Source organism: Oryctolagus cuniculus, chromosome 19, assembly GCF_964237555.1.
Source record: "Oryctolagus cuniculus chromosome 19, mOryCun1.1, whole genome shotgun sequence".
Taxonomy (NCBI): domain Eukaryota; kingdom Metazoa; phylum Chordata; class Mammalia; order Lagomorpha; family Leporidae; genus Oryctolagus; species Oryctolagus cuniculus.
In genome coordinates this window covers 4860452-4882067 of record NC_091450.1, presented here as the reverse complement: position 1 = coordinate 4882067, position 21616 = coordinate 4860452, and the positions used below count along the sequence as shown (strand labels likewise).

At 43.4% G+C, this 21616-nt stretch overlaps 1 protein-coding gene across 1 annotated transcript; it reads right to left on the bottom strand.

Annotated features, from left to right (window-relative positions):
• Nucleotides 1-320: 320 nt before the first annotated feature.
• Nucleotides 321-893, bottom strand: LOC138847107 (large ribosomal subunit protein uL23-like). The gene has a single exon (XM_070064834.1). It carries the CDS (start codon nucleotides 874-876, stop codon nucleotides 406-408), a length of 471 nt encoding a protein of 156 aa, XP_069920935.1. The 5' UTR covers nucleotides 877-893; the 3' UTR covers nucleotides 321-405.
• Between the last annotated feature and the right edge of the window lie 20723 nt (nucleotides 894-21616).

Genomic DNA, 21616 nt, shown 5'->3' with positions numbered 1-21616 from the left:
CTAAAGAAGGAACGTTACTTTCAAACCACATTTTGGAAATTCACAAGAAAAGTCTTCATGTCCCTAATAGTTCATGACCCGAATGCTCTGGCATTTTATGAGGGTAGGGAAGGATTCAGAAGGAGTATGGAGGAAAACTCACATGACAATCCAATCTGTCAGGGAACTTGCTGTGCACGTGATCTCTCCTTATTCAGATACCAAGATTCCAACAGCCGGACTCCTCCTTCCAAACATCTCCCAGTCTAAACATTGTCCACATCTCAGGTTATTCCCCACCCTTGATCCATTTCTATTTTAATTGGTTTCCAATTTAATACTTTTTCTTTTTTTTTTTTTTTTTTTTTTTTTTTTTTTTTATATGGTGAAAAAACATATATTTAGAATTAGCCAGCTGGACTCTGTTCAGATGATCCCAATTTTGTTGGCAACGTCCAGAGCATCATAGTCAGGAGCCAGCTGCACATACGCCTTCTTCTCTCCGTCAGGTCTGATCAGGGTGTTGACTTTGGCCACATCAATGTCATAGAGTTTCTTCACAGCTTGTTTGATCTGGTGCTTGTTGGCCTTGACATCCACAATGAACACCAGTGTGTTGTTGTCTTCTATCTTCTTCATGGCCGACTCCATGGTCAGGGGGAACTTGATGATGGCATAGTGGTCAAGCTTGTTTCTCCTGGGGGCGCTCTTCCGAGGGTATTTGGGCTGCCGTCGGAGGCGTAGCGTCTTGGGGCGCCGGAAGGTGGGGGACGTGCGGATCTTCTTCTTCTTGTGGCTGTGGACGCCTTTCAGCACTGCCTTCTTGGCCTTCAAGGCCTTCGCTTTGGCTTCGACTTTAGGAGGGGCAGGAGCTTCCTTCTTCGCCTTCGGCGCCATCTTGGTGAAAAGGGTCTAATACTTTTTCTTAAAGAGAGTTTCTTCCACATCTCCTTCAAAGGTGCAGGGGCTCAACAACTTGAGCTATCTTCCCCTGCTTTCCCAGGCCATAGCAGAGAGCTGGATTGGACGTGGAGCAGCTGGGACTCGAACCAGTTCTGTAATGGGATGGCAGCACTGCAGACCATGGGTTTTCCTACTATGCCACAGAGCTGGCCCCTTCGCCTTAGTACTTGAAGCATTAAGTTACAATTTTGTAGACAAAGAGATTCACAAACAACCTTTGGAGGACACAAATTTTATACACGTGGGGAATTTTTATTTTATTTCGTGGGGAAACTCAGTCATACGTACTCTCTTTTGATGTAGGATCCAAGCCCAGTCCACATGAGGAGAAGTCCCAGGAAAGGAAGCTCAGAGGCAGAAGCAGCGTTGCCAGGGCAGGTAAGTTCAGACTCACCCGGAGCGAGAAGGTCATAGGGTGCTGTGGCACAGTCTTCTCTGGGAGACAGGGGCCCTGAGACCAGATGGGTCAGCAGCACCTCAGAGATGCTGGGGTACGGGGACCAGAGGGGAAGGGAGCACTGGTGGGAGGCGCTGCTCCCTGTGTCCTGGATAGACCTGGGCTGTGGCTGTGCATTTGGAGGCAGGCACTCCAACTCCCTGTGTTTTGCAGAATCAGAGTCCTGCTGTGACTGGCAAGCTCCAGCAAAAGGACCATCATTTCCGAGGACAGCAGCCACAAGGGACAGGTAGCATCGTGCTTTCTCTCCCTAGAGGGTCAGGACCAGGGAGCTTATCCAAGGTTGGGAAGGGAGGGGTTGTCAGAGATTGAGAGCAGTTTCGAGATCCCAAGAGCGTGTGAGGGGGAGGATGGGTGCTGCCTTGGTTCCTGCTGGAGTCCATTGTGGGGAATGAAGTGCAGGATTCGGTGGGGTTCACGTGAAGGGGGCAGGACTTAGGTTTTAGGGCCCAAGGAGCTGTGCTGAGTGTCTCCCGTGTGTCTCTGCAGGCAGCTGTGTGCAAGAGCTCAGCGCGACTTTGCAAAAGAAAGCAAAACCTTCGGACGATGGAAATGACAGAGGAATTCAGGAGGCGCATGCGGAACCTCGCAGGGGATCCTCCAGGGCCCGCCCTGGGCACAAGAGGAGGCGCAGGTCCAGGTCCCCAGCAGACCACCCACCGCCCCTTCGGAAGAGCCTGGTGACCTCCCTGCGCTCTCTGTCTGAGGCCATTTATGAAGATTTAGCCCGGGTGCAGGCGCAGCAGGCGCAGTTCCCGCTGACCCAGGAGCAGCTGTTTGCACTGGCATAGCTCCGTGGGCCTCTATGCAGCGCCATGCAGAGCCGCTCTGCGCTGGCCTCACAGGCAGCCTGGGCCTTCCCTGCCCAGGGCTGGCTCCTCCTGGCCCAGGCCCCGGCCTCTGCCCCGGCCTAGGCCCCGGAGCGCATGCCTGCTGTCCAGTCGCTGGCACCTGCTCAAAGCTCCTCCCAAGAGGGGAAAGGCCAGCCCTCTGCTGAGAAGGAAGAACCTGAGGCACACAGGGCATCAGACTAATCTTGTGCTGGCGAGCCCGCATGGTGGACACTAGAGGGCGCATCTCTGACACACAGAAAGACTTGCTTCTGCTACTTCTCTGCAAGCCCAGCAGAGACCCTGTAGTGGGGATGAGCTGATGCCTGAGGGAATCTGGGTGGCCATAGGAAAGGAACTGGAGCGACTTCCTCCGAATCAGGAACCTGTTGTGTCCTTGAGGAGGCCATGACAGAAGGATGTCGGTTTTCACATTACCAATCTGAATCCTTGTAACTGACTTGAATATTTAAATGAAGCACATATTAAGAGGTCATCATTGACACTTGTGCATTTTTGTCAATGTAAAGTTTTCTACCTGGAGAAGTTCTGGGGAGGTGGGAGGAGCAGTGCCCAGGAGGACTCTGAGGGGAGATGACAGGGTGGGCCTGCATTTAAAAGTGCATTAGAAAGTATGTTCCTTTGTTTTATTTTTATGTTTTCTATTTTTGTAGATATTGGTAGGAGTTAGCCAATTTTAATTCTCTTGGGATGACCAAACTAACCTTCAATTTTTTTGTGTGTATGCTTTTTCTTTACTTGTCATGTGAATTCTTCATTAACGTATCAAAGGAGAAAAAATCTTTGTAAAATATCTAAAGAAACATCAGAAAACCTTGTGTCAAGCATTCCTTTTTTTTTGTATGTACTTAGCTGTACTGTAAATAGTTGTTTAGTATGAGATAGTTAAAAAGGCCAAAGATAGGGGCCAGCAATGTGGTAGAGTGGGCTAAGTGTCTGCCTGTTGTGCCAGAATCCCATATGGGTACCAGGTTGGAGTCCCAGATGCCCCTCTTCTAAACCAGCTCTCTGCTATGGCCTGGAAAAGCAGTAGAACATAGCCCAGATGCTTGGGCCTCTTCACCTGCATGGGAGACCTGCAAGAAACTTCTGGTTCTCAGCTACTGCCATTTAGGCCATTTCCTGAGGGACCAGCAGGGGGAACCTTTCTGTTTCCCCCTCTGTCTATAATTCTATCATCAAATAAATAAATAAAATCCCCTCCACACAAAAGCCAAAGGTTTCCCTTGTTTTGTCTATGTAGTTGTCGTTGAGTTTTTTATTTTTCACATTCTTGACATATGTGTGAAACATTTTATCTTAAAATAACTGGAATTTATTTTGCTGAGTTGTTCTAAAATAAAAGATCAGATGTGTAGGCAAGCATGTGGGTAGAAGTGGACACTTATGCAGTGTTGCTGGAATATATGTTACTACAGCCATTGCAGAAAATGATGGAGAGGTTTTACCAAAAATAAAAATTGAGCTTTCCTCAGAATATTATACAAATAATTATCAAGTAGATAAAACAATTTGAAATAAAAACTATTATAAATGCTACAATCCCTATTCTGGGTACAAATGCAAAGGAAATGAAATCCCTGTGTAGAGAGAGATGTCACCCCATGTTTAGTACAGCAATGCTCACTAGTAGTGCCAATGTATGGAAACAGTTTAAGTACCTATCGGCAGTCTTATGAGTATGTGCTATCCATATGAAGTATTATATTTCTATATTAAATGTGTGCATGAGGATACTTCATAAGCTTTATGGAAAAGTAGGATTCACACAAATGATTTCATATCTAGATTTTCATTTATTTATTTAATTGTATTTATTTATTGTCACATAGTAATAGGGAGAAAGAAAGAAAAGAGAGAGAGAGAGAAAATTTCACCTGCTGCTTCCCTTCCAAAATGGTCGAATTGCTGGGGTCTGTCAAGGCAGAAATCAGGAGCCTGGAATTCCATCCAGAGGGACAGAGAGGTCATATCTGCTGGTTCATGGTCAAAAGCCTTTTAGAAAGAGATGGGACATATAGATTCCAGTAGTTGAAATATCAAACTAGATTGCTCATGAGAGTGGCAGGGTTTCAACTACCTTCTTTTAAGATTTATTGATTTTATTTGAAAGGCAGAGTTAGAGAGAGACAAGAGCAGAGGAGATGGAGAAAGAGAGAGAGAGATAGATCAACCATCAGCTGGCTCACTCCCCAAATAGCTATGAAGGCTCAGAGGCCCAAGTACTTTGCTGGAATGTTTGTTACTACAGCCATTGCAGGAAATGATGGAGAGGTTTTACCAAAAATAAAAATTTAGCTTTCCTCATAATATGATACCAAATAATTATGAGTTTATAAAGCAATTTTAAGTTAAAACTGGTACAGATCCTACAATCCCTCTCCTGGGTATAAATCCAAAGAAACCAAATCTCTTTGTAGAGAGAGATGGAACCACATGTATAGTACATCAATGCTCACTAGTAGTCCCAGTGTATGGAAAGAGTGCAAGTACCCATTGACAGATGGATTAGTCCAGATGTGTTATGCATTTGAAATATTATATTTCTATGTAACATTGTATGCATGAGGCTACTTCATAGGTTTATGGAAAAACAGATTCACACAAATTAATTTCATATGTAGAATTTCATTTATTTCTTTCTTTAATTTATTTATTGACACAGTGATAGGGAGAAAGAGAGAGGGAGAGGGAGAGGGAGAGAAAATTTTTCATCTGCTGGTTCCCTTCCCAAATGGCTGAATGGATGGAGCTTGTCAAGGCAGAAATCAGGAGCTGGGAATTCCATTCAGAGCTCTTCCAATTTTAATACAAGCTCAAAATTTTGGATCGTCATCTGATGCTTTGGCAGGCACAGTAGAAGGGAGCTGAAACAGAAGCAGAGCAGTCAGAACTTGAATGTGAATCCCTTTATTCAATGATGCTGTTCCAAATTGTGGCTTAACTCGCAGTGCTGACAAGTGGCCTACTCAGTTACAATTTTTGAATCAAAGCAGATGTTTTAAATAATGAATGTGTTCCACAGACTCATTTTAACTCTCATTAATTAACTAATTTAGAGACCAGGGCAGAGAGAGAGAGAGAGAAGGAGAGGGAGATCAAAAGATGCACACAGAGGCTGAGGGATGGAGATGTCACATCAGCTGGTTCATTTTCTTAAGCCTCTTCAGTTAGAGTTGGGACATTGACTCTAGGAGCTGAAATCTCAATCTAGGTTTCTCAGGAGAGTGGCAGGGTTTCAACTACCTGAGTGTTCATTTCTTTGAAGAATTATTTATTTTCTTTGAAAGGTAGAGCTACAGAAGACAAAGGCAGAAACAGAGAGAGACAGAGAGAGTGAGAGACAAAGAGGGAGGGAGAGAGAGAGATCAACCATCAGCTGGCTCACTCCCCAAATGGCTATAATGGCCACAGCTTGGCTGATCTGAAGCCGGGAGACAGGAACTACTTCTGGGTCTTCCATGAGGGTTCAGAGGCCCAAGTACTTGGGCCATCCTCTGCTGCTTTCCAGGGGAACAAGCAGGGACCTGGTTCAGAAGTGGAGCAGCTGGGACTCAGGCAGTGACCTAGTCCTCTTCCACTTCTGGTCTCAGAATCTCAATGTGATCACTTTGGAGCAGAGGCCGCCGCCACCCGCGGAGGTGCCCCCTGCCGAAGACGCACTCTCTGCACCTTCAACCAAGATCAAGTGCGTTTGCAACAGGGAGGGAAAAAAAAATTCAGCTATGCTTGTATCTGAAAAGGACTTCAGAAAGGAAAGTTCCTTTATATTTTACCTTTTTTTACGATTTGTATTTGTGTACATATTGGTAGGGAGCAGCCATTTTTAATGATCTTGGGATGAAAAACCAGCCTGCAGGGTGTTCTCTGTATGCTTCTGACTGTACTTGTGTTGTGACCATGTTCATTTACTTAGCTGTACAGTAAGTTTTGGGTTTGTTTGGTAGAGTGGGCTAAGCATCTGCTTGTGGTGCCAGAATTCCATATGCATGCCAGGTTCTAGTCCCACATACCCCTCTTCTAAGCCAGCTCTCTTCTACGGCCTGGGAAAGCATTAGAAAGGGGTCCCAAAGCTCAGACCCTTGCACCTGCATGGGAGAGATGGGAGAAACTCCTGGCTCTCAGCTACAGCTGTTTAGGCCATTTCCAGAGGGACCAGCAGAATGAAGACCTTTACCTCTGTTTCTCCCTCTGTCTGTAACTATCTTTCAAGTAAAAAAAAAAATGCCCCCTCCATAAGCCAAAGGATTGTTCTTTTTTTCTTTTTTTCGCTATGAATTTTCTGTTTACTTTTTGCTTTTGGTCTTTGATGGACTTGTGAACCATGTTACCCAACAAGAAACCAGAATTTTATTTTGCTGTTGTTCTAAATAAAGATAAGACATGTAGACAAGGATGTGGGTAGAAGAGGACACTTATCCAGTGTTGCTGGAGTATATGTTACTACATCCATTATGGAAAACAATGGAGAGGTTTATCCAAACTAAAAATTTAGCTTTCCTCAGAATATTATAACAAATAATTATCAAAGGAATAAAGCCATTTTAAATTAAAACTGCTATAGATCTGCAATCACTACCCTGGGTATAAATCCAAATGAATGAAATCTCTGTGTAGAGAGAGAAGGCACCCCATGAATAATTGTACAGCAATGCTGACTTGTAGTGCCAATGTATGGAAACAGTGTAAGTACCCATCGGCAGACAGATGAGTGAGTATGTGCTATCCATATGAAATATTATGTTTCTAGGTTGCTATGTGGGCATGAGGCTTCCTCATAAGTTTATGGAAAAACAAGATTTACACAAATTAATTTCATATATAGAATTTCATTTGTCTATTTATTTTTTGATACATAGTGATGAGATGAAAGGAAGACAGAGAGAGAGAGGGAGAGAGAGAAAATCTTTCATCTGCTGATTCCCTTCCAAATGGCTGAATGGCTGGGGCTTTTCAAGGCAGAAATCAGGAGCCTGGAATTCCATGGAGGGTGATTACATGATTAATACGGGCGAATGAACTTGGATCATCATCTGATGCTTTGGCAGGCATAGTAGAAGGGAGCTGAATCAGAAGCAGAGCAGCCAGAACTTGAATGCACATCCCTTTATTCAATGATGCTGTTCCAAAATGGGATTTAAATCACAGTGCAGTGAGAGACAGTGAGCCAGAGAGAAATTTCTTCCTTTTCCATTGGTTCAACCACCAAATGGCCGCTATGCCAGCATGCTGGGGTCGGACCCTGAGCTGATCCAGAGCAAGAAGCTTCCTCCTGGTCTCCCATGCAGCTGCAGGGACCCGGGGCTTGGGCCATCCTCCACTGCCTTCCTAGTCCACAGCAGAGTGCTGGACTGGAAGAGGAGCAACCGGGACAGAATCCAGAGCCCCAACTGGGACTAGAACCTGGGGTGCTGGCACTACAGGCTGAGGATTAGAAAAGTGAACCAGGGCTTCAGCCCTAACTAGGTTTTAAAAAACACCTTCAGGTGGTGCCTGATGAGATTGTAACCATTGTAACCTGATGATGGAATGGCCTATCCATAAGAAATATATTTCCAGGAGTAAGGAGATTCTTCTGGGGCGCCCACATGGGTGCAGGGGCCCAAGGACTTTTGCCATTTTCTAATGCTTTCCCAGGTCACAACAGAGAGCTGGAAAAATATTGGAGCAGCCAAGTTTCGAACCAGCATGCATATGGGATGCTGGTGCTTCAGGCCAGGGTGTTAACCTGCTGAGCCACAGTGCCAGGCCTGGAGTGATAAGGTGTGAAACAAAGACCTTCAGGCGGTGACTGATGAGATTGTACCCTACACCCTCAGGTGATCTCACTTAATCTGATTTGGCACAATGGAATTCCTTTTTTCACTTTTCACATACCTTTGAATATTAACATTTATGTTGTGATACACTGGATTATTTTGATATTGTGATTGCTGAATGGCTAGGATTTCTTAGCTTGTGTCTATAAAATTGAATCCTATTGATTACTCTCTTCATATGGAAAACATTTCCTTTTATCTCGTTCTTTCTTTTACTGATGTCTTTACTCATATGAAAGGCAAACCTACGTGGAGGCAGAGGCAGAGAGAGAAAAGTTCTTCCATCTGATGGTGCACTCCCCATATGGCTACAATGGCAGGAGCTGAGCCAATCCGAAGCCAGGAGCCAGGAGCCTCCTGCTGGTCTCCCACTTGGGTGCAGGGGCCCAAGGACCTGGGCCATCCTCCACTTCTCTGCCAGACCACAGCAGAGAGCTGGATAGGAAGTGGAGTAGCTGGGACAGGAACCGGCATCCATATGGCATGCCAGCACTTCAGGTGGCAGCTTTACTGGCTATGCCACAGCACCGGATCCAAGTGGAAAACTGTTCTAGAAATGTCAACATGCAGCTTGTTTGATTCTGCAGCTGGAAATCTAGGCAGGGTCTTATTGACACATTTGGGTGGTAATTGGGCTGGAAGAGATGGGGTCCAGTCCCCTGCCTTTTGTCCCAGTGTCCTCTCACACTGTATTTCTGCATTGGACACCAAAATGGATGTTACATTCATGTCACACCTCCACCACCACCACCACAGGTGAAAACTGATGCATGCACTTGTGATTGACAGGATAAAGGAATTCCTCCCTCCAATAGGCATGAGCCCCGCCCTCAGGAGGGGCTTTAAAAGGCAGATGGAGCAGGGCTATCCGGCTATCCGGCCTCCGCCCCAGAGCACATTCCTGCTGTCCAGTCGCTGGCACCTGCTCAGAGCTCCTCCCAGGAGGGGCAAGGCCAGCCCTCTGCTAACCAGGAAGAACCTAAGGCACACAGGGCATCAGACTAATCTTGTGCTGGGGAGCCTGCATGGTGGACACTAGAGGGCGCATCCCTGACACACAGAAAGACTTGCTTCTGCTACTTCTCTGCAAGCCCAGCAGAGACCCTGTAGTCGGGATGAGCTGATGCCTGAGGGAATCTGGGTGGCCATAGGAAAGGAACTCGAGCGACTTCCTTGGAATCAGGGACCTGTTGTGTCCTTGAGGACGCCATGACAGACGAATGTCAGTTTTCACATTACCAATCTGAATCCTTGTAACTGACTTGAATATTTAAATGAAGCACATATTAAGAGGTCATCATTGACACTTGTGCATTTTTGTCAATGTAAAGTTTTCTACCTGGAGAAGTTCTGGGGAGGTGGGAGGAGCAGTGCCCAGGAGGACTCTGAGGGGAGATGAGAGGGTGGTCATGCGTTTAAATGTGCATTAGAAAGTATGTTCCTTTGTTTTATTTTTGCGTTTTCTATTTTTGTGCATATTGGTAGGGGTTAGACAATTTTAATGATCTTGGGATGACCAAACTAGCCTTCAACTTGTTTTCTGTATGCTTTTTCTGTACTTGTGATGTGAATTCATCATTAACATATCAAAGGGGAAAAATCTTTGTAAAATACCTAAAGGAACATCAGAAAACCTTGTGTCAAACATTCCTTTTTTTTTTTTTTGTATGTACTTAGCTGTACTGTAAGTAGTTGTTTAGTATGAGATAGTTAAAAAGGCCAAAGATAGGGGCCAGCAATGTCGTAGAGTGGGCTAAGTGTGTGCCTATTTTGCCAGAATCCCATATGGGTACCATGTTGGAGTCCCAGATGCCCCTCTTCTAAACCAGCTCTCTGCTATGGCCTGGAAAAGCAGTAGAACATAGCCCAGATGCTTGGGCCTCTTCACCTGCATGGGAGACCTGCAAGAAACTTCTGGCTCTCAGCTACTGCCATTTAGGCCATTTCCTGAGGGACCAGCAGGGGGAACCTTTCTGTTTCCCCCTCTGTCTGTCTATAATTCTATCATCAAATAAATAAATAAAATCCCCTCCACACAAAAGCCAAAGGTTTCCCTTGTTTTGTCTATGTAGTTGTCGTTGAGTTTTTTATTTTTCACATTCTTGACATATGTGTGAAACATTTTATCTTAAAATAATTGAAATTTTGTTTGCTGAGTTGTTCTAAAAAAAAGATAAGATGTGTAGACAAGGATGTGGGTAGAAGTGGACACTTATGCAGTGTTGCTTGAATATATGTTACTACAGCCATTGCAGAAAATGATGGAGAGGTTTTACCAAAAATAAAAATTGAGCTTTCCTCAGAATATTATACAAATAATTATCAAGTAGATAAAACAATTTGAAATAAAAACTATTATAAATGCTACAATCCCTATTCTGGGTACAAATGCAAAGGAAATGAAATCCCTGTGTACAGAGAGATGTCACCCCATGTTTAGTACAGCAATGCTCACTAGTAGTGCCAATGTATGGAAACAGTTTAAGTACAGATGAGTATGTGCTATCCATATGAAGTATTATATTTCTATATTAAATGTGTGCATGAGGATACTTCATAAGCTTTATGGAAAAGTAGGATTCACACAAATGAATTTCATATATAGATTTTCATTTCTTTATTTAAATATATTGATTTATTGTCACATAGTGATGGGAGAAAGAAAGAAAAGAGAGAGAGAAAGAGAGAAAATTTCATCTGCTGCTTCCCTTCCAAAATGGTCGAATTGCTGGCGTCTGTCAAGGCAGAAATCAGGAGCCTGGAATTCCATCCAGAGGGACAGAGAGGTCATATCTGCTGGTTCATGGTCAAAAGCCTTTTAGAAAGAGATGGGACATATAGATTCCAGTAGTTGAAATATCAAACTAGATTGCTCATGAGAGTGGCAGGGTTTCAACTACCTTCTTTTAAGATTTATTGATTTTATTTGAAAGGCAGAGTTAGAGAGAGACAAAGGCAGAGGAGATGGAGAAAGAGAGAGAGAGAGAGAGATCAACCATCAGCTGGCTCACTCCCCAAATAGCTATAAAAGCTCAGAGGCCCAAGTACTTTGCTGGAATGTTTGTTACTACAGCCATTGCAGGAAACGATGGAGAGGTTTTACCAAAAATAAGAATTTAGCTTTCCTCAGAATATGATAGCAAACAATTTTGAGAGTATAAATCAATTTTAAGTTAAAACTGGTACAGATCCTACAATCCCTCTCCTGGGTATAAATCCAAAGAAACCAAATCTCTTTGTAGAGTGAGATGGAACCACATGTATAGTACCGCAATGCTCACTAGTTATCCCAGTGTATGGAAAGAGTGTAAGTACCCATTGACAGATGGATGAGTCCGGATGTGTTATCCATTTGAAATAGTATATTTCTATGTGACATTGTATGCATGAGGCTACTTCATAGGTTTATGGAAAAACAGATTCACACAAATTAATTTCCTATGTAGAATTTCATTTCTTTCTTTCTTTAATTTATTTATTGACACAGTGATGGGGAGAAAGGGAGAAAGAGAGTGAGAGAGAGGGAGAGAGAGTGAAGGAGAGAGAGAGAAAATTTTTCATCTGCTGGTTCCCTTCCCAAATGGCTGAATGGATGGAGCTTGTCAAGGCAGAAATCAGGAGCTGGGAATTCCATTCAGGGCTCTTACAAGATTAATACAAGCTCAAAATCATGGATCATCATCTGATGCTTTGGCGGGCAGAGTAGAAGGGAGCTGAAACAGAAGCAGAGCAGTCAGAACTTGAATGTGAATCCCTTTATTCAATGATGCTGTTCCAAATTGTGGCTTAACTCACAGTGCTGCCATGTGGACTACCCAGTTACAATTTTTGAATCAAAGCAGATATTTTAAATAATGCATGTGTTCCACAGACTCATTTTAACCCTCATTAATTAACTAATTTAGAGACCAGTGGAGAGAGAGAGAGAGAGAGAGAGAGAGAGAGAGAGAGAGAAGGAGAGGGAGATCAAAAGATGCACACAGAGACAGAGGGACAAAGAGGTCATATCTGCTGGTTCATTGTCTTAAGCCTCTTCAGTTAGAGTTGGGACATTGACTCTAGGAGCTGAAATCTCAATCTAGGTTTCTCTTGAGAGTGGCAGGGTTTCAACTACCTGAGTGTTCATTTCTTTGAAGAATTATTTATTTTCTTTGAAAGGTAGAGCTACAGAAGACAAAGGCAGAAACAGAGAGAGACAGAGAGAGTGAGAGACAAAGAGGGAGGGAGAGAGAGAGTTCAACCATCAGCTGGCTCACTCCCCAAATTGCCATAATGGCCACAGGTTGGCTGATCAGAAGCCGGGAGACAGGAGCTTCTTCTGGGTTTCCCATGAGGGTTCAGAGGCCCAAGTCCTTGGGCCATCCTCTGCTGTTTTCACAGGTGAACAAGCAGGGAGCTGGTTCAGAAGTGGAGCAGCTGGGACTCAGGTAGTGGCTATACCTGCTATGCCACAGTTCTGAAATGGAGTTGACACTTTTATATCCCAGGATGTTCACCAGCATAAAGTTATAATCAGGGGTCAGGTGGGACTAGAAACCAGGCACCCTGAAATGAGCTGCAGGTGTCTAATCTCCTGGTTTAAATGCTAGGTGAGATTTGGGACACATAAAGTCTTTGAAGTTCCCTTGAGTTCACAGAAACACATACACAGGAGTGACACAGTAGCAAGGCCAACAGCACTAAGGTATGATCATGGCCCAGGTCCTCAGCTAAATTGTGGGTGATGAGCACCTTCTACAGAGTGTCCTGAGCTTCCAGGGTGACTAGGGAGATTGAGGTTGGGTCAGCTCCCCATGGAGCTGGAATTTTTCTGCAGAGAAATCAGTGACTGATCAGGTTTAAATACCCTCAGGTGGTGACCAATGAAGTTGTAACCAGACACACTCAGATGATCTCACTTATTCTAATTTGGCACATTGAAATGCCTTTTTCACTTTCTATATACCTTTGAATATTAGGACTTACATTGCAACTTGTCACAATTGATTATTTGGATATGGTCATTACTGAGCAGCTAGGATTTCCTAGCATGTGTTGATAAAATTTAATCTTATTGATTATTTGATTCTCTTCATTTGGAAGCCTTTTCTAAACATGTGTACAGGCTGCTTGTTTGATTCTGCAGCATGAGATCTAGGCAGGGCCTGAATAACACTTTTGAGTGGTGATTGGGCTGGAAATGAAATGGGGACCAGTGCCTACCTTTCAGTCTGTGTCCCCTCTAACACTGTGTGCCTGCATTGGACACAATGATAGGACCTTACATCAGGGTCACATCACCACCACAAATGAAAACTTAAGCATGCACTGGTGATCCACAGGAGAATGGAATTCCTCTCTCCAATAGGCATGAGCACCACCCTGAGGAGGGGCTTTAAAAGGCAGATGCAGCACATCTTTGAATACCTTGTTTCTACATGTGGTTGTGTGATTTTCTTTTTTTTTAAGATTTTATTTATTTTACTTGGGAGGTAGAGTTTAAGACAGTAAGAGGGAGAGACAAAGAGAAATGTCTTCTCTACCTTGGTTTACTCCCTAAATGGCTGCAATAGCTAGAGCTGCACCAATCTGAAGCCAGGAGACAGCCATCTCTTTCTGGTCTTCCAGATGAGGTCAGAGGCCCAAGTATCCCGGCCATCCTCCACTGCTTTCCCAGGCCATAGCAGAGAGCTGGATTGGAAGTGGAGCAGCTGGGGCTAGAATCAGTGCCCATATGTGAGGACTGTGCTGCAGGCAGAGGATTAACCTACTGCACCACTGTGCTGGGCCTGGCTGTGTGATTTTCATCATTTAGCATTGGAGCATGGGTGTGTCATGGTTGGCCATTCCTTAACACCATGGCTCATCTCTACTCAGGTTTGCAGTTTTAGGCAACATTTTGAGCTGCACACACAGAATTTTCCACATGAGGCTGCCCTTCTCACCTCATGGAACAAACAATTTAGACAAGGCAGGCTAGAAAATAAATCTTTCTAAAATTATGGGGCCGGCATTTTGGTGTAATGGGATGCCACCATCCCATTAGGGCACTGGTTCACATCCTGTCTGTTCCACTTCTGATCCAGAACCCTACTAATGAGCCAGGGTAAGCAGAGAAGGATGGCACATGTACTTGGACCTCTGCACCCATGTGGGAAACTCAGATAACTCTCCTGGCTCCTGACTTCTGCCTGAACCATCACAGGTAATGGCAGCCATTTGGGAGTGAACCAGCAGAATGAAGACATCTCGCCAACTCTCCCACTCTCTATCTGTAACTCTTTTTCAAATAACAAAAATAAATGTTTCCAAATAAAGAAATAGCAGGTATGAAATGCATTATTTCATAAAGAAGCTTTTTTTTCCCATTCACTCTTCATTGCAGAAGGTCAGATTTCATGCATTGTGATAGTTCAGCCTGTAAGAACTGAAAATACTGAGAAAGCCCTGCAGGCATAAAATTCTCACTGTAGTGAATGAGATTTTGTCTGGAATGAACTTTACAAGGAGAAAGGTGTGGGTGGCCACATGGCCCAACCACCAGTGTCAAGCTCCACCCCCTTCCTAATGGGATTCCCTGTTCCTACTTCCCTCCCTGCCCCTGGGCTAAGTTTTAAAAGGACCTGTTCCTGAACATGTCTCTCTCTCTCTCCTTTGCTCTCACCAGGACCATCTCCATCCCTATCCACATCTCCATCTCCTGACCTCTGTCTCTGTCTCTCCCTTATGCTTTCATACTGCCTCTTTTCCTTCATTGCCCCTTCCCTCCAACCTGTCAGGTTTCCCCCAATAAACTCTTTCTCCAAAAGAGAGAGAGAGAGAGAGAGAGAGGAAATATAATAGAGAGAGAGAAGGTTGCAACAACAACAAAAAGAAAGTTCTGAGCCTGCATGGAGGGTGATTGTGTTAGAGTGGAAATAAAATGTCAGCCTACTATGGGACTCTCAAGTCCTGAATGTGTGTTTTTAACCATATCTTGAGAACAATAAATTTCCTTGAAGGAACACAAGGGTTTTTACATATTTACAGACTTAAATGTAGTCTCCATGAAAACTCATTAAAATAAGCTTGCTAGACATATATAAAACTGTGAAGTAATTTTATTAAACACTCAGGTAGCTGAGAAATGTATCTCAGCACAAATATTTTAAACCATATAACTGTAAAGGAGTAATAGCTGCTGTACTTAAGGACTGACAAAATTCAAAAGAAAAAATTTCCCTATTTGGTATCAGCAAAGTGCCTTCACATGTGTTTTTCCTGATAAGACTTATGAATGTCTAACCGGTATCTGAAAAGGGATTAACATCACTCATCATCTGGCAGAGAGGCAAATTAGAACTATAGACAGAGTTTGTCACACTTCTTAAAATGGATGCCTCTTTATATATATATATATTTTAAAAAATATTAGTTTATTTAAGAGACGAAGAGAGAGAAATAGAGCAGGCAGAATGAGCAAGTCAGAGAGAGACAGCTGGAGGTCTTCCACATAATCACTCATTCCTCCAAGTTCCTGCCCCAGCTGTGGCTGGGTTGGGCAGAAGTGGGAGCCCGGGATTCTTCAGGGATGCATGCATGGCAGGGATCCAAGATTTGACCAGCGTCAGCTGCCTTGCAGATGCATTCCCAGGAAGCTTGATTGGAAGGGGAGTGTCTGGGACTCCAACAGGCCCACTCAGTGGATTGGGGCATGGCAATCCACAGCCTCACCTGCTGCATCATGAATCCCACCCCAGGTGTTATTTTAAAATGTCAAAGACTGCTATAAATCGCCATCATTGCATTGTTGTGGGGTCCAGCTCTCCACTCGCCCACCGCCTCTGCTGCTGCTGAATCCCGCAGTTTGGGCCCAGTCTCTGCACTCTTGCCATGACAAACCAGACCACCCTGGCCTGACACCCACTCCCAGATCACCACCAAGGACTTACAGAGAGCAAGGACGTCCAGGAGGAGGCTGGGAACCGAAGAGACGCCCCTGCCAAATAGGAGCGCTCATGAGGACAAGGGGGAGTAGGAGGCGCACAAGGAGGTACAGGAAGTAGGTGGAGAGGAGGAGGGCGTGGAGGAAGAGGGCCATGGAGAGGAAGAGGATGGAGACGAAGGGAGGAGGCCGAGGCAGCTCCAGGAAACGGGCACCTGAAGATGATGAAGATGACTCAACAGCAGAAAAGGAAAACTAAAACATAAAAAAAAAAAAAAATAAGTAAATAAAAGGCAGCAGTGACCTAGACCTCTTCCACTTCTGGTCTCAGAATCTCAACGTGATCACTTTGGAGCAGAGGCTGCGGCCGCCCGCGGCAGCGCCCCCTGCCGACGACACGCTCTCTGCACCTCCCAACCAAGATCAAGTGTGTTTGCAACAGGGAGGGAAAAAAAAAATCAGCTCTGCTTTTATCTGAAAAGTACTTCAGAAAGGAAAGTTCCTTTGTATTTTTACTTTTTTTTCTATTTGTATTTGTGTACATATTGGTGTGGAGCATCCATTTTTAATGATCTTGGGATGAAAAAGCAGCCTGCAGGGTGTTCTCTGTATGCTTCTGACTGTACTTGTGTTGTGACCATGTTCATTTACATCTCAGAGGAGAAAAAAAAAAACTGTAAAAGAGCAAATCAACAACAACAGAAAATCTTGCATCAAGCGTTCCTCTAACTTTTTTTTTTTTGGAACTTAGCTGTACAGTAAGCTTTTGGTTTGTTTGGTAGAGTGGGCTAAGCATCTGCTTGTGGTGCCAGAATCCTATCTGCATGCCAAGTTTGAGTCCCACATACCCCTCTTCTAAGCCAGCTCTCTGCTACGGCCTGGGAAAGCATTAGAAAGGGGTCCCAAAGCTCAGACCCTTGTGCCTGCATGGGAGAGAAGGGAGAAACTCCTGGCTCTCAGCTACAGCTGTTTAGGCTATTTGCAGAGGAACTAGCAGAACCAAGACCTTTCTGTCTCTGTCTGTAACTCTCTCTCTCAAATAAAGAAAATTCCCCCACCACAAGCCAAAGGATTCTTCTTTTTTTCTTTTTTTTGTCTATGAAGTTTCTGTTTACTTTTTGCTTTTGGTGTTTGATGGACTTGTGAAACATGTTATCCAACAAGAAACCAGAATTTTATTTTGCTGTTGTTCTAAAAAAAAGATAAGAGATGTAGACAAGGATGTGGGTAGAAGAGGACACTTATCCAGTGTTGCTGGAATATACGTTACTATATCCATTATGGAAAACAATGGAGAGGTTTTATCAAAAATAAAAATTTAGCTTTCCTCAGAATATTATAACAAATAATTATCAAAGGAATAAAGCCATTTTAAATTAAAACTGCTAATCCAAATGGCCAACAGGCGCCCATGAAAAAATGTTCAAGATCACTAGCAATCAGGGAAATGCAAATCAAAACCACAATGAGGTTTCACCTCACCCCAGTTAGAATGGCTCACATACAGAAATCTACCAACAACAGATGCTGGTGAGGATGTGGGGAAAAAGGGACACTAACCCACTGTTGGTGGGGATGCAAACTGGTCAAGCCACTATGGATGTCAGTCTGGAGATTCTTCAGAAACCTGAATATAACCCTACCGTTCGACCCAGCCATCCCACTCCTTGGAATTTACCCAAAGGAAATGAAATTGGCAAACAAACAAGCTGTCTGCACATTAATGTTTATTGCAGCTCAATTCACAATAGCCAAGACCTGGAACCAACCTAAATGCCCATCAATGGTAGCCTGGATAAAGAAATTATGGGATATGTACTCTTTAGAATACTATACTGCAGTAAAAAAAAAAAAAACAATGAAATCCAGTCATTTGCAACAAAATGGAGGAATCTGGAACACATCATGCTGAATGAAATAAGCCAGTCCCAAAGGGGCAAAGATCATATGTTCTCCCTGATCGGTGACAACTGACTGAACACTAAAAAGGAAACCTGTTGAAGTGAAATGGACACTATGAGAAACGGTGACTTGATCAGCATAGCCCTGACTGTGAATGAACAACTTAATACATTATCCCTCTTAGTAGTTTTTTTGTCTGTTCTACTTAATACTACTGGTTTAATTCTGTATTAATACACAGTTATTCTTAAGTGTTGAAATTTAACTGAAATGTGATCCGTGTTAAATATTAGAGTGGTAATAAGAGAGGGAAGAGATGTACAATTTGCGACATGCTCAAGCTGACTTGCCCCAAATGGTAGAGTTAGAAACATACCAGGGGACTCCAGTTCAATCCTATCAAGGTGGCATGTACCAATGCCATCTCACTAGTCCAAGTGATCAATTTCAGTTCACAATTGATCATAATGAAAGGATTAAGAGTCAAAGGGATCACATAAACAAGTCTAGTATCTGCTAATACTAACCGATAGAATAAATAAAGGGGAGAGCGATCCAACATGGGAAGCGAGATACTCAGCAGACTCATAGAATGGCAGATGTCCTAAACAGCACTCTGGCCTCAGAACCAGCCCTGAAGGCATTCAGATCTGGCTGAAAAGCCCATGTGAGTATTTCAGGAATGGAAAGCCAAGACGCTACGGAAAAAAAAAAAAAAGGACCTAAATGAAAGATCTCTGTGAGTGAGATCTCAGTGGAAAGAACAGGTCTTCAAAGAAGGAGGTACCTTTATCTGAAGGGAGGAGAGAACCTCCACTTTGACTATGACCTTGTCTAAATTAGATAAGTGTCAGAGAACTCAAAAGGCTTCCATAGCCTTGGAAACTCATGACTGGAGCATAGGGAGATTACTGATGCCATAAACAGGAGCGTCAATTTGTAAAGTCAACAACAGGAGTCACTGTGCACTTACTCCTCATGTAGGATCTCTGTGCTTAACATGCTGTACATTGAGATTTAATGCTATAACGAGTACTTAAACAGTATTTCTCACTTTGTGTTTCTGTGTGGGTGCAAACTGTTCAAATCTTTATTTAATGTATACTAAACTGATCTTCTGTATATATAGAAAATTGAAAATGAATCTTGATATGAATGTAAGGGGAGAGAGAGTGGGAAAGTGGAGGGTTGTGGGTGGGAGGGAAGTCATCGGGGGGGGGGAGCCAATGTAGTCCATAAGCTGTACTTTGGAAATCTATATTCATTAAATAAAAGTTAAAAAAAATACAAACCCAGACTAAAACTCAGCTGATTTGCACTTATTATCAGGATTTCTTAGCATACATACATACATTTCTTAGCATACATACATGATTGTTATGAATGAAGAAAAGAAGCACCACTGAACACTACTGGAATTACAATTTAGTAGCTAAAGGAAAGTCAGTTTCTTATAAACCTTTGTTAATCTTAGGGCTTGGTAAGAATAGAACTAAGCAAAGCAATAATTTTTAAAAAAATTTTTCTCAAAAATTCAATTTAAGCCCATAGCCTGAAAAGAGGAAAAACCAGGGTAAAGAATTGGCATGGTACATTTAACTGCAGTATTTTCTATGCAAATAGAATTATTTGAGTGCACTGAGAGCTGTTTGGCAAGGTAATATCACTTTAATTTTTACAATTATGTAACAAGGATAATGACACTTCCTATGAGATGTGGAAACTGCAGTAACTGTTCCTCTTCCCACTTCATATATATATAAATATATGTGTAATATATATTTATATAAATGTTACATAGGGAGAACTCAGAATATAAGATTTAATAGAGATGGATTACTGAATGAAAGAGCACACTGCATTTCATTTGATATCACATAAGCAACATCAGTATTTTCAGTACATCTCTGCTGTGGTGAATAGTTACACAAAACACACTTCTCTCTACAATACATTGAGAAATTGAAAGTACAAGAACAGGAAAGTCAGACAGGTGTTTGGCACAATGGTTAAGACACCGCTTGGGATGCCTACATCCCTATAGGAGTGCCTCTGCTTTAGTTTCAGCTCTGCTCCCTATTCTAGCTCCCACAAACACACACTCTGGAAACAGCAGATGACGGTTCAAGTACTCAGATCTTTGCCATCCATGAGGAAACCCCATTTTGAGTTCTGGGCTCCTGGCTTCAGCTATTGTGCGAATGTGGAGCATGAACGAGTAGATTAAAGATTCTCTCTCTCTCTTATTCTGCCTTTCAAACATAAAAATCCTTTTTTAAAAAAATTAAAACTGCTATAGATCCTGCAATCCCTATCCTGGGTATAAATACAAATGAATGAAATCTCTGTGCGGGGAGGGAAGGTCCCCCATGAATAATTGTACAGCAATGCTGACTCGTAGTGCCAATGTTGGAAGCAGTGTAAGTACCCATCGGCAGACAGATGAATGAGTATGTGCAATCCATATGAAATATTATATTTCTAGGTTGCTATGTGGCCATGAGGCTTCCTCATAAGTTTATGGAAAAACATGATTTACATAAATTAATTTAATATATAGAATTTAATTTATCTATTTAGTTTTTGACACATAGTGATGAGTGTCGCTCCCCCTCTTCGTGGAGGAACGACACAGAACCCTGCGTTGTTCTTTGGTCTGCTCGGCCCTTCCCGGGTTTGCTGCTGGTTCTTCCTGGGTTGGCTACCGACCCTTCCACCTCCGTGGAAGACCGGTTCCCCCTAGCCACATTCCCCACTTCCGCAGGGGAGCGGCACACCGCCGGCCGCTCTCTCGGGGGCTGCACAGGTGTTCCTTCAGATAGATGTTCCTCTTAGATGTTCCTTGTGCATGTTGTCTCTCTCCTCCTTTATAGTCCTCCTCCACCAATCCCAACTCTGCTACCCACACGCCGAGTACGCTGCTCTCCTCCAATCAGGAGCAGGTCCTACAGTTTATTGGTTGAACTGGAGGCAGCTGTGTAGAAGCTGTTTCTTCCTCTCCCAGCGCCATATTGTGGGAGAGCAGATGCATAGAATAAGTCTTAATTCCAGTAACTTAGTCTAGTCCGAGTTGCTCCCAGTTGCTCCCCACAATGAGAAGAAAGGAAGAGAGAGAGAGAGGGAGAGAGAGAAAATCTTTCATCTGCTGGTTCCCTTCCAAATGGCTGAATGGCTGGAGATTGTCAAGGCAGAAGTCAGGAGCCTGTAATTCCATGGAGGGCTATTAAATGATTAATACGGGCATGTGAACTTGGATCATCATCTGATGCTTGGCAGGCATAGTAGAAGGGAGCTGAATCAGAAGCAGAGCAGCCAGAACTAGAATGCACATCCCTGTATTCAATGATGCTGTTCCAAAATGGGGCTTAAATCACAGTGCCGCAATGTGGCCTGCCCTGTTACAATTTTTGAATCTATGCAGATATTTTGCAGAATGCATGTGTTTAGAACCAGGGGAGAGAGAGAGTTGGGAGAAAGCAAGGGATTCACACAGAGACAGAGGGACAGAGAGGTCATATCTGCTGGTTCATTGTCTTAAGCCTCTTCAGTTAGAGTTGGGACATTGACTCCAGGAGCTGAAATCTCAATCTAGGTTTCTCTTGAGAGTGGCAGGGTTTCAACTACCTGAGTGTTCATTTCTTTGAAGAATTATTTATTTTATTTGCAAGGCAGAGTTACAGAGAGACAAACACAGAGACAGAGAGGGTGAGAAAGAGAGAGCGAGCTAGAAAGAGAAAGAGAG

Bases quoted from the DNA above. Each gene is read 5' to 3' on its own strand.
- LOC138847107 (XM_070064834.1), bottom strand. From the start codon at position 876: ATGGCGCCGAAGGCGAAGAAGGAAGCTCCTGCCCCTCCTAAAGTCGAA.